Source organism: Ammospiza caudacuta, chromosome 1, assembly GCF_027887145.1.
Source record: "Ammospiza caudacuta isolate bAmmCau1 chromosome 1, bAmmCau1.pri, whole genome shotgun sequence".
NCBI classification, from domain to species: Eukaryota; Metazoa; Chordata; class Aves; order Passeriformes; family Passerellidae; genus Ammospiza; species Ammospiza caudacuta.
In genome coordinates, this window is record NC_080593.1 from 30,028,801 (window position 1) to 30,051,716 (window position 22,916).

The 22,916-nt window shown below is 36.7% G+C and overlaps 1 protein-coding gene across 2 annotated transcripts in view; it reads right to left on the reverse strand.

Moving 5' to 3' along the window:
• Positions 1–22,916, reverse strand: part of CRPPA (CDP-L-ribitol pyrophosphorylase A) — a 106,530-nt gene that overhangs the window by 79,233 nt on the left and 4,381 nt on the right. For both annotated transcript variants that reach the window (XM_058809183.1, XM_058809174.1), the window contains exons 2-3: positions 20,025–20,304; positions 2,852–3,001 (exon numbers count right to left, since the gene is read on the reverse strand). In XM_058809183.1, the coding sequence (XP_058665166.1) occupies positions 2,852–3,001; positions 20,025–20,304 (430 nt within the window). The remainder of the gene's footprint in view (positions 1–2,851; positions 3,002–20,024; positions 20,305–22,916) is intronic.

Genomic DNA, 22,916 nt, shown 5'->3' on the forward strand with positions numbered 1-22,916 from the left:
TGTTTGGAATACTTGTTTTAGGCAACAGGGAAGATGCAAGACTGAAAACTAAATTAAAAGCATCACAATGAAATGCAGGTGAACAACCTGACTGAATTCCTCAAAATCTGCCCTGGATTTTTGGCACCAAATGTGAAGGGGATTCCCTGTAGTACACATATATTTTAAGATACTAGTGTAAATCAAAGTTTTGATATTTGTACATAAAACTAATTAGAGGAGATTCAACAGGTCATGTATTTTTCCCCAAGTCACTACTATCCTTTTTTTATTTGAGCTAGAAATGGAAAATGTTTTCTAAGGAAATTACTTAATTTGGTAAAAATCATACAAATATATTTTTCCATATATTAATAGTGTTAATACCTTACTCTGTTCTAGTTCTAGATAAATTTAAAACAGCTATAAAAGGAGAAGCACCTCTAGACAAATTTAAAACAGCTATAAAAGGAGAAACACCTCTAGACTGCTCTTCCCAGATTGCTATCAGAGAAGAAGAGCCAAAAAACTGCAGATAGCAAAGCTGTAAGGGTCAGGTATCTGACCTTTAACTAAATTTTGCAACTTGTGGTAAATGTATTCAGATACTCACAAACATATCTGGAAGTCAACAGTCTGAACCTACCTACTCACATCTGACAGTGCACTTAAATAGAGATGGAGTTTGAAAGCAGTATTCCACATTACCACTATGTAACTGCAAAGCTTGTGTTATTCAAAGCACTAATTCAAATGGACAGTTTCTTTCCAAGGAATGCATGTTTGACTGTTGTTTTTCCCCACACTGTTGTTGCATAAAGGTCACAACTGTATAAAATACACAGGCATGGGATCATGATCCCAGGCAGAGTCAGCCAAAACAAATTCCATTCCCAGCTTCGTGAATGACTTGCAACATGACTAACAAAATTAGTTTCTCGTCTTTGTTCATCTGTACAATGGTACTTACCTTCACCAGGCTATGGGAAGTGATTATGGATACCTTAACATTTAGAAAGCATCATAAACTGCATCCATTCCTACAAAAATCTGTCCTACAGTAGCTTGACTAGGTTTTTCAGGACAACGATTATCTGTCTTTTTTTATTTGTTTGTACAGTTCCCAGAACAATAGGGTCTTAATCCTTGACTTGGACAGCTAGACACCATTGAAACATAAATTATTAGGAAACAATATGAGTTGAGAGATTTTAGCAAAGTGTTATACTTCCCAAGGGTCCAGGCACAGAACATTAAAATGACCCGAATTTAGCCAAAGCAAAGGAAACTGGGGACAAGAAACCATAGCCTTGGTTGCTTCTAACAGCTTTGGTGGCTTGTTCTTGAAAGAGCAGGGATACAAAAAAGAAGACTGATGGAATGCATATGTGAGAAAAAACTCTATTCAGAGGAGCACAGGAACTGCAAATATAGTTGTCTTTTTAGTGAGGCATTTAAGACAAGAGCTTTTTATGTATTTGCCAGCTCTACCGTATTTTCAAATTATAAAAAAAAACATGGTAGAAAAAGTACTGGGTTTTTTGGGGGGTGGAGGGGAAGAAGGTTGCAAGAAACAGCACATAAATATGAAATTTGCTAAAAGATACACACATCAAAAAGGGTTGTATAACCAACAGCAGCAGTGGTTTCTTGAGATGCGTTCTTATGCACACAGAGGATACATTTCTTATAAGTATACCCACTACATTCAAGGTAGAATCTCAGAAGTATCAGCTGTGTGTCATATACTAAGAACAACCCCTGCCTCCTGTCAGAAGCAAAAAGGTTGAAGCCAGTCCAATCACTTGAGTAGCTCTTCATTTTGGATAGGCCTTCATCTTCAGCATTTAATATCTTCAAGTATCAAGCATAAAGGGTATGACATAGAATTTGTGCCAACATTTCTAAGGAAAACAATTACTGAACAATTAAGTAACAGCTTCTTCATTGCCTGTCCTCACATTTTTCTCTTGTTAGTGATTTCTAAGCTTTGTACTCTCTGAAAGTGAGCATCAGAAACTTGGGCTTGTTTAGAATTGAAAGACTGATGGGAAGCATGACTGTCAGCATGAACATGAAAAATAATTGCTTCCAAGTGACAAATGAAGAAATGGTCTGCTTCCAGTCAGTCTGGAAGATACCTGGACAGGCAATTTCCACAAGGTGATGAATGAAAAGGAAGCAGTGCTGAGACGAAAGCCTGGAATGTTTCCAGTAAATTGTGAATGCAGGGTGGGGCAAATGAAAGCAGTCTTCAGGGCAAATTAAGGCAAAAGAGTCAGGGTTTAATACATTACCCACAACTTTAATTTTCCTGAATAAAGTTAATTTCAAAGTAATATATTAGGAAAAAATGAAAAATTACAACAGAGACAAGTAAACTATTTTCAGCCACTAATCAAAGTATGTAATACACATGCAACAAGAAACAGAATGAACATTTACCTAGATATAGCATGTTATATTATCTCAGTATTTTAGAACAGCCTGTATCCCACTAAATTACTATAAAATGTCATTATTACACTGTGCATCCAAAACCCTTTGATACTCTCAGTCGACAATACTTTGTACAGACACCTGACTTGAAACATATAAACCACTCATTTAAGTATTTAATACACATTAATGTCTTTCCAGCCATTTAGACCTATCACCCCCTCTTGTATTTAAAAGGTAACTAATCAAAAATTTGAATAAATTAGAATTATAAGCCTTTTTAAAAAAACTCAGAAGTAATAAGCATTCAGTTTGATGTAATCTGAAATAGGTTCTGAAGCTCTATTCTTGAAAGAAGAGAAATAAAGTTACCTTTTTCTTTTTTTAACTGAAGTAAATGGAAAAAAGGTCTTAGAAAGCCTTAATATCTCACCTGTTGGTATGCTTCATAGATTATATCAAACAAGAAAGCCTGAGGCATTTCACTTGCTCTGTACCTGGCACGTTCCAGTGAGTGGTCCAAGCAGCCATCAGCAGCAGAGGCAATAACAGTAGAAACTAAAGGACGAATTGCTCCTGCTGCCTGTGGAACAAAACACAATGAGAGACCTAAATGTTATCCATATTAATTTATATCACAAAGCTTTTGTCAAAAAAAGCTTGAAAATTCAGATTTTTCCTTCTTTATCTTTTCTATTTGTCATAATCTGTAAATCACGCTACTTAATCTGTATGAGACTTTCAAGATTAATGTAGCAATGGAAGACTGTATAAGAACACTTCAAGGGAAAATTTACCAAAAAAAGAAAGAAACCATAAGCCCTTCATAAACATCTACTGCAAATACATGTACAGTTCTAAGATATACATTCTTCAGACTTTCTTCTCTATACACTGTAGGCAGTTTCCATGAGGACAGGTCTAGGCCTATTCAGAGAGCAAACAGCAGCAGACACAGCTGAGAAGTCTTGACAATCCACAACACCTATTGCTTTCACAGATCTCAACTTGATCTAAATAGATCTGAATTGATCAGAACTAAGCTGCAAGAAAAGTTTCAGAAAATTGAGCTTGTTCCTCTGTGCTGAATTCACCCTGTGAAATACTGAGTTACCACACTTACCAGAGAAATCAGAGGGAACACAGCAGATACATCTGAAAGTACTCAATATCCAGCAGCACAGTGCTGCAGAGCAGATATTTATATGCTTATATTTCAGTTTTAGTTTGCTTAGGTTTGAAATAAACTGAACATTTATTTACCTTTGATTTTTTCATCAATATATAATATTAAAGATCTGTGGCATCTCTGAAACAGAACTCTCCTACATGGCTTTAGGCATTTTGATAGCAGAAAGTTACCCACAATTCATCAGTAACTTATGAAATGCTCATGTGCTTTGGATGTAGCTTAAGACACTTGGGACAAGAGTGATCCATACAATAATGAAGAGAATGCAATGGCAGAACACTGCTTACCAAGTCACAGGGCAAAAAAGCATGCTCTCCATCAATGATAACCACTGCTCCATCATGCTCTCCATCAATGCTAAACACTGAGAACAGCATCTTCACACTATTCTGCTAATTATGAATTTTTAAGATGAATAAAAAAAGAATAATTTATGCTATTTCAAGATATGTGGATATATCCAACATCTTAAGAGTATGCCTAGAGAATAATTCCCAGTGGTGAATTCTGACACTCTTTACTGCAGACTCATATTTTCTGAGGTTTAGTGAATTTTGACACAGAAAAAAAATAGGTCCCTTATTACAAATGAGCAATTTTACTTATCACTGTTGGCAAATCCTGCCCTAATACGAGTCCTGTCCATTCTTAGAAGATTTCTGACCTCAGATAATCATAAAATGGCAGAAAAAGACAAAAAAGTTCTTGCAACCTCAGAAGAGAAAGAACAAATTCTCTTCCCTCCCCCTTTTACACTACTAAACAATAAAACAAAGGCAAAAACAGTTTGCATGTTGAGCACTTCATGAGCTCCAAATTACAGTTTCTCAGTTCATTTTTTTACAGAATGAATACAGAGATGTAAACCAATTTCTCATGCCCAAATAGTTCTGATATGCATAACCAACCAGGGCAGGGTGAAGGAAGAGTCAAGATTCAAAAGACAAATGTGAGAAGAGAAATATCTGAAGTACTTTCTCAAAATCTGAAAAGCACTTTTCCTTTCTAATACATGGAAAGAGATACCTATACAAAAGCTACATGGAGTAAAACACTATCATCCAAAGACAAAATGTGGTACAGAAAGGTCAGTAAAAAGCAGGCAATCACATTAGAACTGTCTGTAAAGAATCTCAAGAAGTCATCTAGGCCACCTTTCTGTCCTAGCCAGGATGAATTTTATTTCTCTAATAGAAAAGACAAACTGAGAAAACTAAACACCACTATAATTTTAGTAATATGTCAGTGTATTAAATGAGGTGTAAATTTAACAGATGTACTTAGAGCAAAAGCTATGCATAGCAGAAGTAGAGACTAAATTATCTGCAACTTGTCCCCTCTCTATTTCCTATGATTCAAGGACATGGATTATTACATCTATATCCCAGCTGCTGGGCATTTGGACTATGTTATTTTGCTGTGCCATCATACTTTAATTGGTCACACACACACATACACATAAAATTATAAAATTAGAAGGTCATGGGAAAAGAGAGAGAGCAGCATGTTACCCACAGTTTTTCTGTAATGAGCTATATATTTGAATTTTTATTTCTGGAACAGTTACCATTCCAGAAAGCCATTTAGCAAAAGAGGCTTCCTTAGGCTGATCCAATATTTTATTACAGTTTTTAACAATCCTGTCATGTTACATTTTCAGCATAAAACAGGCTAGAAGAATACAATGTGACTTGCGTAACCAAATCTCACAAGTGAAACATGCACTCTGAGGAACAAAAAACCAAACTGCAATTCTAAATAAAATTGAATACTCAGAATTGTGTTCTTAAAAGAACTCAGAAACACATTGTTTTCTTGCCATCTGGTTTATTGCACAATAAAAAATTATGAATATCTGTATTGGTATCTTTGTGACAATACTGAACCACAACTCCTGCTCTGCTGAGGCCTAGCTCTTCCAAACAATTCAGAATGACCTAATTTCTACTAAATCCAAATGCAATATTTTTTTTAAACTCTGCAATTAACTTCTCAAGTAATTGAAAGCTTCACGGCACTTAACATTTAACAAGTGCATTTTTTAAACAACTAGAGTTTTATTTTACAATACCCCATAACTGAGTCCAGCGTGGCAGGGTGAGTTTTTCTCCCTCTCCTCCTGCCACTTCAATAGGAAATCACAAGTTGGGCACAATAAGATTTTTTTCTGCAGCAGGTCCCCTCAAACTATACCTGACACTGATTGAAAAAATGAAATTTAATACAAAGAATAAGATTCATGGCTGACTTCTGATCACACAAAGGAGAGAAATTCTGTGTATGCAAAAACAGGATAATAAGCAGTCATTTGATTTAAAAGAAAGCCTCAGCTTTTACTCCAGAAAAAGACAACTCAGTCCATGACTGAAAGCAGAATGGAGAGCTCTGGTACCTAGTAAAGCCAAGAAGTTTCAACTGTTCAGAAAAACTTCATATGATAAAGAGCTGCAGTCCAAAACCCCAAAAGCTGAGCTTGAGCACACTTGCTAAGGTGCAGCACTGAGTCAAAACCTTAAAATCTTGAGACAAGGTACAGAAACTGATTCTGTTTTGCTCACTACTGGCTCACTTTCCACAGGACCTTTTTCTTTCCACAAACACACATGAGCTGTCTCAACCAGATGATGTGACCCATCACAGGGCTGCATTTGCCACCTCAGTGACACATGAACTGCATTAATTCCTAAGGCCACTTTCAAACTGTGTGAAATTGGGACCAAGCAAGAGAAAACACTGGCCTGTGGCCCTGTACTTTTTTCATAAGGCACAAGAGAGCTGAGTCCCAAATGCAGGAATCTTTGCAGCTGCAGTACTGCTGGCAACATCCCTGAGCTGCTATAAGGCAACAGAGCTGCCAAACCCCGCTGGCTTACACAGACCTCACCACTCGTGCTTCTGCTTCCAAAACTGGCTCATTGCATCTTCATTCGTGGTCTAGGCACAACAATTGGCATGGGAAATCAAAAGAATTGAGCTGTGAGTTTTGTCTTATATACAGGCCAAGGAGGGGCATGTTTTAAGGATATATGCCTCATTCTGCAGTACTTCTCTCTGGTTAGCACAAATCTTCCCCCCACTCTGAAAAGCACAAAGCCTTTCTGAATTCCACCTAGCAGCCTTGCAATGAACTGAATGGGGAGTTTAGGAATTTAAGACATGGCTATAGACTACATTTTTTCATTCAGAAACTTAAATATTAGGGCACAGTAGGGACAATATTACAATGAGGCAGTATTGCATCTAAATGGACTTCTGTCCCTGATAATTGTGGGGTGTAAGTGGAGAACACAATCATTCAGCTAGTCCACATCTATTCAGTTACAATAGCAAGCATTTTAATCTTGGCAAGGGATTGCCATGTTGGTTTTTGCAGTTATAAATCAGTAATAAAAAATTATTTCTATATTAGTAAAAGAGAATATATACTGAGTTTCAGGTATTTGAATTTTATTTGTTCTAATTTGAGAAGTATTGACTTGCTCTTTACATCAGGAATGCACTTTCTCAGTATTTAGCCTGGCTCTCAGGTGAGGACTTGAGTTCAGACATGAACTTAAAAATTAATAAAACAAAGAAAACCTATCCTCATTTAAAATTATAAGTACTTGCTAATGTCACTGTAGTTCTAAAAGTCTTTTTTGCACTTTGAATTACCATACCACAAAATACATATGATATGTGAGTCTAAAGCAAGTGCCTGGGTCTTATACTGACATTTCCCTACTCAAGAGTACTTGTCTTCCAATTTATAATAATTTTAAGCCAGACTTCAAGTAGGTTTGCTTTCAAAATCACACAGAAAATGCATCACACACCCTTCCTGAAGGTGAAGTGGATAGTTTAACTGAATTTCTTTAAATGTGCACTTTACAGCCTTCAAGCCACCCTACTTCAAACACATTCAAGCACTAACCTTGGCATGTCCAGGAAATGCATTTCTTTTCCTCGTTTTTGCACATTTTGTTAAATAAATCAGTTAAAGTATCCAAATATGAGTGACCAAGCTCTTAAAATACTGTTCCATAGCATAACAGACATTGAAACAAATACCACTAACTTGTTATTTTTCTTTTGCAAATAAAATATTGGAAGAAAAAAACAACCTTTTAATCTATAACTTCCTTAAAGCAATGCTAAAATGTCCTAAGAGCGCAGAATTCTATGAACTTCAGGGGAAGGGACAGAGACCTGTCCCTCAGAGGCAAGCACATCCATTGATCTGGTGTAACTGAACCCACTTCCAGACGCTTTTTGAAACAACAGGTGTCTTTTAGGACTCATTTTAAACTGCACAAATCAAAAACATTTACAAAAAGGTTCTGTCTCTTGTGTTCATTTTTTTGCATAATTGCCTAGACCATAACATGCATTCAAGAATTAAAGATTCAATGGTGACTGAAAAAAAGGTAGAGAATGAAGTGCATGAGGAAGGTCAGTATAACAAAGCATCACAAGTGTTTCCAGTGGATCCAAGGTGTACTAACCCATCTTTTCACTAAACAGTAACATATTGTTCTCAGTTTATCATACTTCCAGTCCAACAAGATGTTGTTTAGATGTGCGTATTCAGTGAATCCATAACCAGGATGAGCTTTAAGATCAGACAGCAAAATCAGTTCAAGGACTGCTGAATCCAAAAAGTATCAATGACATGTTTTATTACAAAATTAAATATGAATTTTTAGATCACAGAAGTTGACACACAACATAACAATTTGGCTAACATAATGAAGTACAGCTTACTTTTACTGAAAATTCATAAATAATTAAAATCCTCATTTTATTTATAATAAGGTTATATTAGGTAGTAAAACCCAAACAGAACCCATTAAAATTTTCATAAGGATTAGGGAGGGAGATGGAGCTGTTATCAAAAGCAACAAATTATCCAGCTTACAGATATCCAAAACACACTGCAGTATTCACCAGGGACCAGCACTCCCCACCTACAGCACAACACACCAAGAACAAGTTATCATGGAGCCAAAAGGTCCAAAAGAGCATGATAACCAACACACATCGCTGATTTGGTCATTCCGGATAGCCAGTGCTGAAACAGAACAATGATAAATAGCTGCAAATCTCAACAAATTGAATGAAATGGACTAGGAATAATTAAAAAAAAAAAAAAAAAAAAAAAGTTGCAGTGGCACAAAATCCTTACAAAAAATGTCAGAACTACAATTCCTTTTGTTTTAGAACAGTGTGGTAACAAGTTCAGACAACCACAGATCCTCCGTGCTAGCCTACTAAAACAAAAGTATGCTGTGTCTTTGGCATGCTTACCTTGTCCCCAGTAAGCCCCAAGTGCTAACACAGACCCCCAAAGTCCAGCCACACCACCAGCCTGGAACCCTCAGCTTAAGAGAGTGGGAATGACAGCTTACAACTTTACAGAGTCTAGTCATAAATAAGCAAAGCCTTCCATCTCTCTAACATGACTTCTTTTCACTTTTTGATTACACCAACAATACTTTTCTTCTCCATTCATAGCCTCTGCCTCCCCTGAAATTCATTTTCCCTATGCTATCTTCTCAGCTGTCTAGTACCATTAAGTGTATATTTTATGTTTTATTTCTTTAATATTTAAATCATTCCAACTAACAATTCAATGTTTCAATATTACTTAGGAATAGGCCTGATATGAGACATAGAAAAACAAGCCTTTGAGTGCTAAGTTTAAAAGAATGCTCCTATTCTTAAGCTTTTACATGTTTTCTCAATATTCATATTTATACATTTTAATTCTTTATTCAGACTTGTTTTCAGCTCTGACAAGCAAAATATGACTGAAGCAAGACTCACAAATAATTTAGCCACCCTGCCTTAGAAAAAATAAATTTGGCTCGCATATATACACTGAAAACAGAAGTACATTAGAAATACATTTTCATCATTTCAAAGCAGCTAACTTCTTTGAAACTGTATGCTGGAGATGGTGGGGCTTGTCACACTTAGTAGGGCCACTATATCTATCTTGGAATACCATTAAAGTCAGTTTTATAACTGTGAACTTGGTAAACATACAAGCAATTTTATCTTACTTTGCCATGAAGACAAGAATTGCATTAGGACACTGGTGAACTACGTAACAATAACAATCAATGTTAATTTAGACAAGCTAGGTATCTAACAGTTTACAAATATGTCCTGGAATGGTTTTTGCTGGGTGAAAGACTGTTTATATGTTTCCAAACACTACCATCTCATAGGGATTTCAGTCTAAATTAGGTCTGGCTATGAACCAGCAAAAGATGCTCAGAATAACTATGATTAATTTCTTCTCATTTTTTTCCAACAAACTGTTTCCACATGTTACTACAGGGAGAGTATTCTTTTACACAGATCAAACTACTTTCCAGGAAGGGCATTCACAGCCATCTACAGTATGAAAAAAAATACAGAAATAAACACAGTATCTCTGATACATGAAACAGGTAGAAATCTGCACTTCTATTCAGACATTTGCATTCAAACTAATTGTATCTACAGTAATCAACATACTTCAGACACAATCAGTAATTACCATTTGAGTTAGAAGAATTGTCTCCACTGAAAGAGTTCCTATTTCAAATTTATCAAATAGAACCTTCAAAGCAAAATTCAAAAAGTTAATTATAAGATTAAAATATTTCACATATTGAAGAGGATGTTCTTTTCAGATTCCTTCTATATCTAATAAAAGAAAAGGCACATAACCTTTTTTGTAAAATAAAGCAATTAGAGAATTACTTCTAATAAACATTTACGGTATAGCATTAAAATACCATATTTTAACCTTTTCTTCTTACGTTTCTTTTTTTTTTTTTTGTTTTCATTTTCTGTATTTTGTATCCAGCTCTTATCTAGGACTACATTTTTTTTCTATAACCAAAATTTTAATCTATAAGAAGTTATATGATTCCAGTGCAGAAATGGAAGATTTAGGGTATTTCCTCTTCCAATCTATAGAAATCCTAGCAAAACAACTCTCTTTCAAGGGACAAGATGGAGGCAGAAACAAAGTCATGACACAAGCCATAAGCCACCACGCCTTTACAAAAGTGCAGTTGAAAACAACTGCTCAACCACGCAAGCAAAGTTTTCTAAACTTGGATGTGAACACTTGTTCAAGCCCAAACTAGCCAAGCTTCCAAACTGAACTAATACAAGCCTGCACATGGTCCTCAGAGTTCATAACCTCATTCTGCACCCAGAACCCACCTACTTTCTGGATAGCAAGGCAAGGCAGCAGTTTGGTCGCATGGTCTTAACTCAAAGCTGTCACCATCTGCCCCCATAACTAATTTTGTAGATGTTGTGTCCAAAGGACCCCCCAAGCCATCTGCACACTTCTCTTGAAGGACCAGATACAGCATGGAGTCACTCACGACTACAGGGCAAGCAAGATGACTCAGTAAAGGACAGTGCACCACAATAAAGGTAGAGGTGCTCTCATTAGCATGCAGAAACGTAAGTTTGAGTCCAGGACATAGCATACTTTCACCCACACTCACACCCAGACTCTCCCATGTAGCATAGACATAACTTATGTGACTGTGCTGTGGTGGGGCCAGGATTCCTTCTACCTATTCCTTCTACTGACAAACAAGCACAATCTGCAACCTGGGTTGTGTATCCATTAGAAATTAGGTCTGAAGAAAAAGGATTACCTTCTTTCTGCAAGGGTATCTTCTTTAACAAAAAGAATAATTCTTAAATTACCTTATTTTGAATTTTTTTGGGCAAAAGAAAAAACCAAAAGACAAAATTCATAATCTTTATGGCTACGGCATATTTGAGTCTCATTAGTGAGCACTAGAATTTCCTTTATGTAGGCAGTATCACCAGGCATTGCAATTTCAGCTATCTTGACACATTTGCACTGGCAGCTTTTAATTGCCCAAGGACAGAATTGGTTGAAATGTTAAACAAGCCTAGTCTTACACAGATATTAAACCTAATCATCAGCCAGACAAAAAGAAGGTTAATTAGAACACATGTAAGGAGTTTTGAACATTAAGAAAAAAAGGTTTGTATGCTAAACTTCACCTAATTTCCTTAAACTCTGTTTACCCAGCTGGCTAGAAGCAACAGTCAAACTCACTAAAATTGGGCACATGTTAATCTTAAACCAACACCAGGAAGGAAGAAGTTATAATTGTGTTTATTCCTAGCTGGAAGAGAGGGGATGTTTAATCAGAAATTTAATATACACTTTGATCCAATGTTAATGAGCTGACACTATGTTGTACATTGAAATTACTTCAAAGACATAGGATGCCTTAAACAAATGTAATGTATATTTATGACACTGTTTAGAAAAAGAAAATATTTCTTCTAATGAGGCCACCTTTATCAGAATATACTATCTGAGTAATTGGTGATAGCACATGTACATATAGACATGTCAGAGCCCCAATTAGCTAGAGCAAACTAAGGAAGATAACAGCAACTGTTGCTCAAAAATGTTCTTTTTTACTTTACATAATTTCTGTTCTTTTGTATTTAAAGTCTTTATTTCTAAGCATTAGTAAATATTGTTTTGGCGTGATCAACCACATGCTAAATTCTAAATGTTATTCTGTGGAACAAATAAGATTTCTCAGAGAAAATAGAAAAGATTCCCCTCAAAAAGACAGAATAATAGGAATACATATATTTTTAAAAAATTATAGATATTTAAAGCAAAGGAAAGAAGCAGAACTAGATGTATAACAGGCTACAATTTTTCAACACACAGCACTGAAAACAAGCTCAAAAATGTACCATAAGTGGAGAAGAAGGAAAACCAAGTACATATGCACTAAGGAAAAGGGAAGAAGAGTGGTACTGCAAACAATGATGCAAAGTTTGGCATAGAGTCTGTATAACACTACTAACAATTTAATATTAAGTATATGATACAAACCACACATGGCATCCCCCACCTGAAGAGCAGCACATGCTGGTGCAGAGTTTCAAGATTTTCTTATGACCTATTTATTCTTTTCAGTTGTTAGCAATAGTTGTACCCTAAACACAATTACAATGGATTCCATAAGATGTATAATTCGGTCTAAGCAATTGAAATATTTCAAAGCAAATCACATGGCCAGTAACGCACCATCAGGTTTCAATAATTTTTGAAGCATTTTAAATCATACTTACAGCTTTACATTTTGGCATTCATTCAACATAACTGACAATAAGATGAGCTACCAGAACTTTCTTGTTCTAACTCGTGCTGTACTGCAAATCTAGGTGGCAAAATTTAAACAAAACATCTGCTCTAAAAATCAATGAAACACAAACCCAATAATTGTTGCCACTAAAATTAACAAAACTGTTTATTTTATTTTGACTGCATAGTATTACCTTGCACTAACAAGTAATGAAGCACAACTTACAGTCAGCAAGATATCTTTCATACCCCAAATACTGATTTACATTGCAAAAAGCAATCAGTGAGCGTGCACTCTGCCACCAAGGATTTTGCATATTACAGTAAATCAATATAAGGACAAGTTAGCACTTGTATTCAGTGGAGCAAAAATCTTGATGCAACTGCCACAGGAGTTAAACTTTTTTTTAGGAGGTTTATATTTTAAGAAGGATATTTTACCTCCAGACAGCGTGCATCATCACAAAATCAACATCATGATGTGAAGGATACTGATCCACTGCATATCATTTAACACATGATTTGCATCATTTTATGTAGAAGAAAAAAAGCTCAATGTGTTGTAGGAAGACTCTTGCACAATTTAATCAACTGAATGCAAAACTGCAATGTTTAATTAACAACTCTTTTCCCACGCATACAGTCCTGAGCAACCAAACCCCGTGGGCACTAAAGTTTGTGGTCACACAGTGCCCTAAGCAACTCTGCACATGCTTATCAAATGTCTTTGCCTTATGAACTTGCTCAGCTGCTTCTCTTAGAACTCCTTGTGCCTCTCCTTGCAGCAAACCTTGGATTCAGGTTTCTTTCCCTTAGAATTCATTAAATTCAAAATTTCAAATCACCTCTTTATACAGGCTTCATCTAACACTTTCTGTTACAAAGGGCCTAATAATACGGATCACTACACCTTGCCATGTCAGTTTGGCTCAAACAGTGACTTTAATATAGGTATGTGTGGATTTGTTACCTCATGAATTCTCTCCTACATGCTCCAGGGCTCCTCAAGGCAGTTTTAGTTCTTTCTGTACTACAGCCCACTGACTTCTTGGAAACAGGAGCATAAGCACAGAACCAGTCCAGCAAACTATTACAGCAGATGAAACAGGCCAAGTTGGCTTTCAGAAGCTCCACCTAACCTGCAGGGTTGGTGTTGTCCTTGCCACAACCACCTAGATTACAAACTCAGCCAAAATGCAGCTGAGAACATATCTCGTTCAAAATTCAGATAATCTTTCTTTTCAATGCAATATTTGGTGCAAAGGAGTAAAATTTACATGCCTAATCTTTAGTCAGAGAAGTATGGCTAAGAACCTCTTCCACATCTTGGAATGTAGGAGTTGCTAGAATGATCCAGGGCCTTTACTCAGCTTCTCACAGATGCTGGACAAGATAAGATTTCCCTTATTTTAAGGAACTATTCTTTAAACCTTTTATCTGCTGCAGGAAGGGGAAATCTGAATGCTAAATAGACTTGTCTTTGCATAAGGCTGCTTCATTTCCCAAATGCAACATTGTTTTCTCAGATAAAGCACACAGATTTTAACCAGCCTCAAATAAACAGCAGTACCATATATGCTGTTTCTCTAAATTTAAAGGGGGTACATTTTATAGACATTACAAAAAAATGACCCAAACAACCATTTAAGTACAGGAAACTATGCTCAGAATGTATTTTCAGAATAAACTAACCCCATCTAAAAAAAAAAAAAAAAAAGAAAGGAAGGTAAAAAACAATGTGTGTAGATTTCCAGAAACTAAAAAGTGGTGGATTAAGCCACCTTTTAGAAATACTGGTTGTGTTAGTACTAGGCTGGTTCTATTAGTGCAACACACAAATAATGCCAAGAAAAAAGGAAGACTGCAATTTGAGTTTCTGTCTATGGTTTCTGTATTTCAGTTGGGTGAGTTGCATCCTTCATAATAAATGTGATTAATTATCTAAAACACTTAAATTGAGACTGGGAAATGACAGAGTTGTTTTTCCCCTACCAATGTCCTCCCACCATCAAACATTACATCTTCTTAGGACTAAGACTACAAGTATTTACTAACAATGCATTAGTTCTCCATTTAACACAGAAAACAATTAACAACTTGGCTTAGATGGTTTTAATTTCTATGGGACCAAAAATGCCATAAGCTATGGAAATATCATTATACTTTCAATAGTTATCCATTAAAAAGGAAAAATGCATTGTATACCTGTTTTTTGTACAACAGCATAATCACACTTCATTTCTTCATACAATCAGGGCTGCTAAGGAGCTCCTGATCTTTACAATAATGTAGAATCATAAAATAGTTTGGGTTGCAAGGAACATTTAAGGGTCATGTAGTCCAACCCTGCTGCAATGAGCACAGATGTCTTAAACTCCGAGTGAGATCAGGTTACTCAGCCTTGTTCAGCTGGACTTTGACTGTTTCAAGGGATAGGGCATCCATCACCTCTTTAGGAAAACTCTTCCTGTGTTTCACGACCCCCCTGTAAAAAAAATACTTGTCTCTATCTAGTCTGAATGTACTCTATTTTAGTTTAAAATCATTACCACTTGTCCTATTTCAATAGACCCTGCTACAAAGTTTGTCACCATCTTTCATATAAGCCCCCTTCAAGTACTCAGAGGCCACAATAAGGTCTCTCTGGAGCTCTCTTGTCCAGGCTAATTAACCCTAACTCTCTCAGCCTTTCATCGTAGGAGATGTTCAATCCATCTGATCATTTCTGTGGCCCTCTGCTGGACCTGCTCAAATAGGTCCACATCTTTCCTGTGTTGAGGCCCTCAATGCCAGATGCAGTACCCCAGGTGGGTTTACATGAAAGTTGGGTAGAGGGACATAAACACCTCCCTGGACCTGCTGGCCACAACTCTCCTGGCCCAGAACACAGCTGGCTTTCTGGCTCTAAGTGCATACTGTCACTCATGACCAGCTTTTCATCCACAAGTACGCACTTTTCTGAAGTGTCCCCTCAATCCTTTCATTCCCCAGCCTTTACTGATCAGGAGCTTGCACTTGGCCGTGTTAAACCTCAGTGTTTGCACAGGACCAGTGCTTGAACTTGTCCAGGTCCCTGTGCAGAGCATCCACCCCTTGGGCATATCAACCACACCATTCACCTTGGTGTCAGCTATGTACTTGCTCAGGGTGCATCTGATGCCAGTGTGTCTGCATCAATGATGAAGGTATTAAAGAGTACTGGTCGCAGCAGGAACCCCTGAGGGACACCACTTGTCACTGATCTAGAGCTGGACATTGAGGTGTTAATCATTACCCTCTGAATGCAGCCAGACAACCAATTCCTCCTCCACTGAACAGTCCACCCATCAAATTTTTCTCCAATTTTAAGAGAAGAAGATTGTGGATGACTGTGCCAAAGGCCTTAGGGAAGATGAGAGAGGCAACATCCGTAGCTCTTCCTCGTGCCACTGATGTAGTCACTCCATCATGGAGGGCCAGTAGGTTGGTGGAGCAGGACTGGCCCTTGGTGAAGCCATAATGGCACTCTCTAACCCCCTCCCGGTCCTCCATGTGCTTTAGTAGACTAAGAGCATGTAGGTGTTTAAATGCTATTTTATTGATGAGTAACACCCCTACAATTCATTAATAATTACTTTTACACTGATGTTAGTCACTCTCCTAAAGTACAAAACTCATTCCATTCAGTCAAGATGGTAATAGTAGTATGCCATCAGTTCTTAATTCTGTTTTTGTACAGGGGTCTGACAAGACAGGGAGAGCACTGCAAAGCACCAAGCATACAATGAAAGCAGAACTTCTGAGAACACAGCAGAGGATAACTTCAGATGACCCAGTGTACAAATATGAATCAAAAACAATCTTGTTATTGACACAGCCTTTGCTGCTTGTTAAAATCAATCTTTGAATGAAACAAAGAGGACAAAGACCAGGTGTAAAAATATTCTATGTATGGCAAAACCATAGGAGATAAGAAAACAAAAAGATCCAAGAGCAAAAGTGCAAAGAAAGGTCAGAGGGGGTAAAACAACAGCATTCTGTCCCCATTCAAGTACACTACACCAGATCATCTTATTTATCCACCCAAATCTTCCTTTACTGTCAGTGAAGAAAAAGAGGTGGTTTTTGGTTTGCCACCCACCAAGTTTTGCTAATGTAACTCAGCAACCATAGACAGCAAAATCAGTGGGTGAAACAGGATCCACAGGGTTCCATGTTTTCTGCTCCAGCCTTCTGCTACAGTAAGAGTGAGGAACAGACTGAGCACAACACAAAGTGTTTTCTGTCTGGGGGTATTACCTTCACCAACTGCAACTGGTGAGCAAGTTGCAGACTGCTCAAGACTGAGCAGTACTGCACAGCTGTATTGGCATGTAAGCTTTGTTCAGGTCCTTGCTAAAGCTCAGAATAAAGTAATGATGTTAGACAGCTTCCAGAAAACAGCTTTTAAGAGTGCCATTTTGACTTAGTCCTTTCAACATAACATATTGTACTTTCAAATCTAGTTTATGTTAACCAGAGGGAAAAAAGTCTTTGGATGTGCCTACTTTTTGTAAACTCTCAATAGCAGAACTGACAAGTTCCCCCCCACCTTCCTGATTTCTTTTCCATGTAAGCATTTTTCATTTTAGTTTTGTTTAAAATGCAATGTTGGCAATGAGATATTGCTAGAGGCTTTGGACTGATGCCTTCTGAGGCTTCCACTTTTCCCAACTTTTACTGGCTGCAAAGAATTTGTTTCTAGAAACATATAATTTTAATTGCAAAATTACCCCAAAAACATAAATGGAATTTAATTGCTTACAAAGTAATATTTTGACATAATCAAGGAGTTGTTTGGGGGTTTAAGGCATAATTTATTAGTTCTGGTTAAGGTACACATTTTTATTCCCACAGGCAAATAACAAACCGATTAGTAAGTGCCATAAAGCAGTTTATTTGTCTGACAACTGGCAGCTAGAAGTGAATAACTTACTTGATCAATTGCCATTTTAAAGAACATTAAAGCTTCTCATAGTTATGTTATCTATCTGGTATGCAGACATATAACAATACAGCATTACCCCTATTAACATAAGTCATTTAATGTGATGTTTCTGCCAGGTTTTGTACCTCTCTACATAATGCAAGAGGAAGTAATTACTTTTTGTACTGAAAGATTGAAGAACTGACATCCTTTTATATATGCAAAGAATTTGACCATAGGAAGAACTAAACATGATAGCTGCTCTCGATCAATTTTTTTCTGATATTCAAAACCATGCATACCAGTTGCAGTTCTCAAGTAGAAATAGCCACCTGTCTCTGGGAAGGTGGTTTTGTGGTTTTCCAATTTGTTACATAAAATGAAATTCTTCTCATGTTCCTTAACTCAATTACTTTGTCACATAATATCAACAGCAGGCAGCCTTTAGAGACTTTGAGCACATATCTCTCTCATGGCCCAGCCTTGCTGAAGCCAGTGGATCTCAGCTGACACAGAAAGCCACCACACACATTTCAGTCAAATGTCATGCAATGGAATAGCCTACTATACATGTACACAATCACCTCTTTGAGATCAAATGACACTTCAGTGATCCAGGTTAGGAAATATTTACTGCTCAGAAGTTCAGATGAACTGGAATACTGACTTGAGAAGGTCCATGGAGACTGCCTTGGTTCCCCCTACTTTTTTACTTTAAATACCTTAATTCAATTAAAAAGAAAACCAGGAGAAAATATTATACTAAAATCACAAAACTTTCAAGAAAAACTGAATAAGTTAAATTCAAATGAGTATGATATACCTTAACATGAAAAGACAAGACAAACACATTCATAAAAGTTATTCTCATTTCAACCCAAAACCACCACAATTAACTCCATTCTTCTACCACTCTCAAAGAGTCACATTTAAAACTGATTTACAAAGAGGATTTATTTAGAAGTCTTTGGCAGAAAATCAATTCTGAAATGCTACTTTGTGCTATATGAGAAAGAATTTTAACAAATTTTTGACCAAACAGAATTTAAATTTTAATAACTGGAAATCTATGTTCCAGATCACTGAAAACTATAGTGTAGAGTCTCTCTTTTATTGCCATTTCTTATTAAGTCTATCTAAAAAACTATAGGCCTACTGAGAAGAGGCTCAATATATTTAGATTTGCAACATAATGTTCAGAGAGACTTAACATAGTTTGATTTTCATGACGATGCTTAAGGCATCAATAATAAACATTTTAACAAACTATATATTCTCCTACTACACTATGAAAGTATAGGATCACTAAGGAAACACCACAGTTCATTCTTTGGACTCATTAATCCACTGTGCACATTGTGAACCACCTGTCAACTATCTTTTACCACATTTTCTGGAGGAAGACAAGCAGTGGTACATTTTTCAAGTTTTCCAGTACCCAAACAATCTGCCGTCACTAATGACTTCTACCTCAAACCATGTCCTTGAAGCAGGGAAGCATTATGCATTTCATTAATGGAGAATTCAAGAACAAATTAAAGATAATTAAATTTTGCAAACAAGCCTGTGGCTAAGTCATGATTTCTTACATCTCTGACTTGGGCAGTTCATCTAACAGTTCCTCTTGTTACTAGTTCATACCTCTCCTATCACCTTGCATAACACAACTTCTTACCAACTCTTCTCTTTCATATATCTTTGTCAGAAATCTTTTTGGTTTCTGTGAGTAATCCCAGTCCTCAGATGCAGTGTTAAACAGGAGAACATCCAATCTACAGCTGGAGGCTTCCCACATACCCTGTTTTCCAGCAGTCTGCAATGCTTACAGGGTCTAGAACAATTCAGCATTAATACAGAGACAGCTGTTTTGCTGTTTATTCAGGATTTGCATACAAGTTTGAGATGAAAGCACAAAGTCTGCACAAGTACTGCAAGTCAACCAATGCAGTACACACACTCTTTGCTATTATTAGTACTCACTAACAGAAGTGCTCTAGCATTTAGAGATAATTCTGCATGGAAAAAGGGGTAAACTATCATTACATAACCTACCTTTCAACTAACAAATTGCTGATTGATTCAATTGCTTACTGACAGTCTCCATGGCAACAATTATTCCCTGTACCAAATAATACCTGCAGTATTTAAAAATGTCAACCTCCCCCACCTGACCTCTCTGTGTAATAGGGAATCTGGATCTGTTCTACTTTAAAAAAAACTCATCACACACTAATAAAATTGCTAGAAAATTCCTGATTTATCAATCATGATTTTAAGCTGTACAGTATAAAGCACATTACAGAGTTCCATTGCTGTATAGTACATACCCCATGTTCTTTAGCAGCCATAACCACTTTTGAAACAATATCTTCTTCAACAAAAGGCCTCACAGCATCATGGATAATCACTACTTCTGGCTTCTGGAGCAAATGGCTGGAAAATTCATTCTCTGCAAACACTTTCAGTCCATTGAATATTGACCGGTGACGAGTTATTCCACCTTCTACTACCGTAACTCTTTTGTGGCCATATTTTTCAATGATAGTCTTCATTGTTTCAATATTTTCAGGAGAGACCACCACAACAATGTCAGATATCCAACTTATCCTAGAAAAATCAGTAAAAAACCAGAGAAAGTAGACATGAATGACTAAATAAAAGTGAAGATATGTGAAACAAAGAAATTCATAACAATAAAAAAATCAAGATGGCTAAATAAAGCCCTTCTCAATATACCCAAGTCCACGTTTTTGTACTCCACCCCTTAAGGGAATGCTATAACAGAAGATTTATACCAATGACACTGGAGTTCTGGGAAGGGACTTGCTTCCAACAACCACTTTGCAGAGGGGCACATTCTGATAACTCTTCAAAAGCCTTGAAAACTTTTCTTACTACAGCATCATTCCTAACTTCAAACAGAACTTCTAAATCAAACAGGAATAGTTTTCTAGTCAGTTTCTAATGAACTGGTAAATCCTGTGGCCTGGAATATTCCATGTTCCAGTGAAGCACACAGCGTACATGGGAATAAGACAATCAAGAAAAAGTCTGAAACAAAGATCACTATCAAGACAGGCATGAGCAGTAATTGACAGAATGGTAATGAATGAAAACCGTAACACTTTAATACTGACAAGAAGCATTACACTGGTAGTTTGACAAAAAATATATATTTATAAACACAAAGGTTTCTGCTGTAAGAAGCTAGAAAATGTAAAAATATAGCTGTATTAGTTAATAATACCATATCAAAAATACATTTTCAGAGATCTCCAAGATTTTACTGTTGGCATCAGCCCTGCTTTAGAACTGAGGGGTTGTACAGGGGGAAGTGAATGACCCACAGACCACAAAATTAAAACCAATCACAAGTGAAACTAGGCTGAAATCATACTCCTGTCAAAGTAATACAAATTCTAGTAATATGTGGCATACTGTACTTCAAAACAACAGAAATACCATAATCCAAATCCATTGTAGTGTCCTATTTTCTAAATACCTACATAAAGAACATTAAAAAAAGTAATTGTGTTCCCTTTCTGTGTCCCCACAGATGGCAGAAGAACATTTTAGCATGTCAGACATGAAAGTCACCAGATGAGCAATGATTAAAAGAAAAATTACTATGTTAAAATTACTCATGTGTAGCTTACATGTCCAGCTAGGGAGAGAGACAAGTACAATACACTGACTAAAATTAGTAAAGCTACTGGAACTAATATTGCAGACACAAAAAGAATGAAGGTACTAAGAACTGAATATTTGCAGTTAGAAAAATAAAAGTATGAAATTCACAGTTCAGAAATACACAGGCTCAAGATACTGATTTCTGCAATGACACGTGACAAGATATTGCCTGGGAACCATTCTTACTTCAAAAGCAAAATTAATCTGTGTTACAAAGCAGTAGCCTAGAACTACGTGAAACAACAGAGCATCTTCCACCTTATTAATGGGAGTGGGGGTTGTAATTAATAATACTCCATGGAAAACTGTTTAAATTAATTGTAAAATAAAGTTCTATTAGCATTCTCCAAAAGAAAAATACTTGTCTTTGTGTTCATTTTACTATTAGCAAAGGCAGAAAATACAGCCAAACCAACATATTCTCAGCATTCTTTAAGTATTGAAGTTGCCCAAAAGCAAAATCTGGAATCACGTGGTTTCAAGTTTCATTTCAACTTGTCACTCACCACAGGTCCATCAAAAGGTTTAAAAATCTCTCATATGATTTCTGGCATACTCTTATATTTAACTACAAAACACAGCACTTCTGTATTACTTCAATTTGGAACTAGGGCAAACTAACTGGATTCATCTCAGTTCTTTTAAATACAGAGAGTCAGTCATTTAAGAAAGCAAAATTCAGAAAGAGCTATTTCACACTAATCGAGAACAAGAGCTCTGTATTTTGATTTGCAGAAGGACTGAAGCCTTACACAGCACCCAGAAACTGGACAGTCTGCACAGTCACGGTGACTGCGTCAGAAGAGCACTGACACTGCCCTTTCTGGAGTCAAAGGAAACAGATTTTGAGGCAACTGGGTAGTACACAGCATGCTCTGAGAAGCAGGGAAGAGAACACAAGTACTGGCCAGCCTGTGATAAATCTCTGCACAGAGGGGGTGGAATGGCTCAAGGCCTCCAGTGGTACAATACACCAAAAAGTGACAGGATGCGGTCACAGCTCCACCCTGTGTCTGCATAAACACATTTGTAAACTTGAATATGTCCTCCTTAAACTCATTCTGGACCCATGTTCTATAATTAGAGCTTGGATTCAGGAATGCAACATATTCATTTAAGAGCATAAAGGTATCCTCCAGATTAATTACATACAGAACAGCTTAGGGTTTGTCCCACTAACTCATGAAAAGCACTAATCCAGTAAAGTACGCTACAAATTTTAATGAATGAGAGCTGTGCACCACACAGGTTGCTAGCACTTCTGAAGATCTGCTTATGGAACTGTTGCAAATGTTTTAAAGAAGGAGAAAGTAGTAGTATACACTCCAATAAATGAATCCCTTTTCCCTCCCTTAATTTGTCACATCCTTTCCTTCAGAAACATTTCATACTAAAATAACAATCTCTGCGTAGATTCCAGTTTACTGGATTTTCCAGTCTACTGCTCAAATCCAGTTTAAAAACACCATTTCAAACACTATTTCAATTTCATAACTGTAATATTGGATCAAGCTTCAGAAAGAATCAGC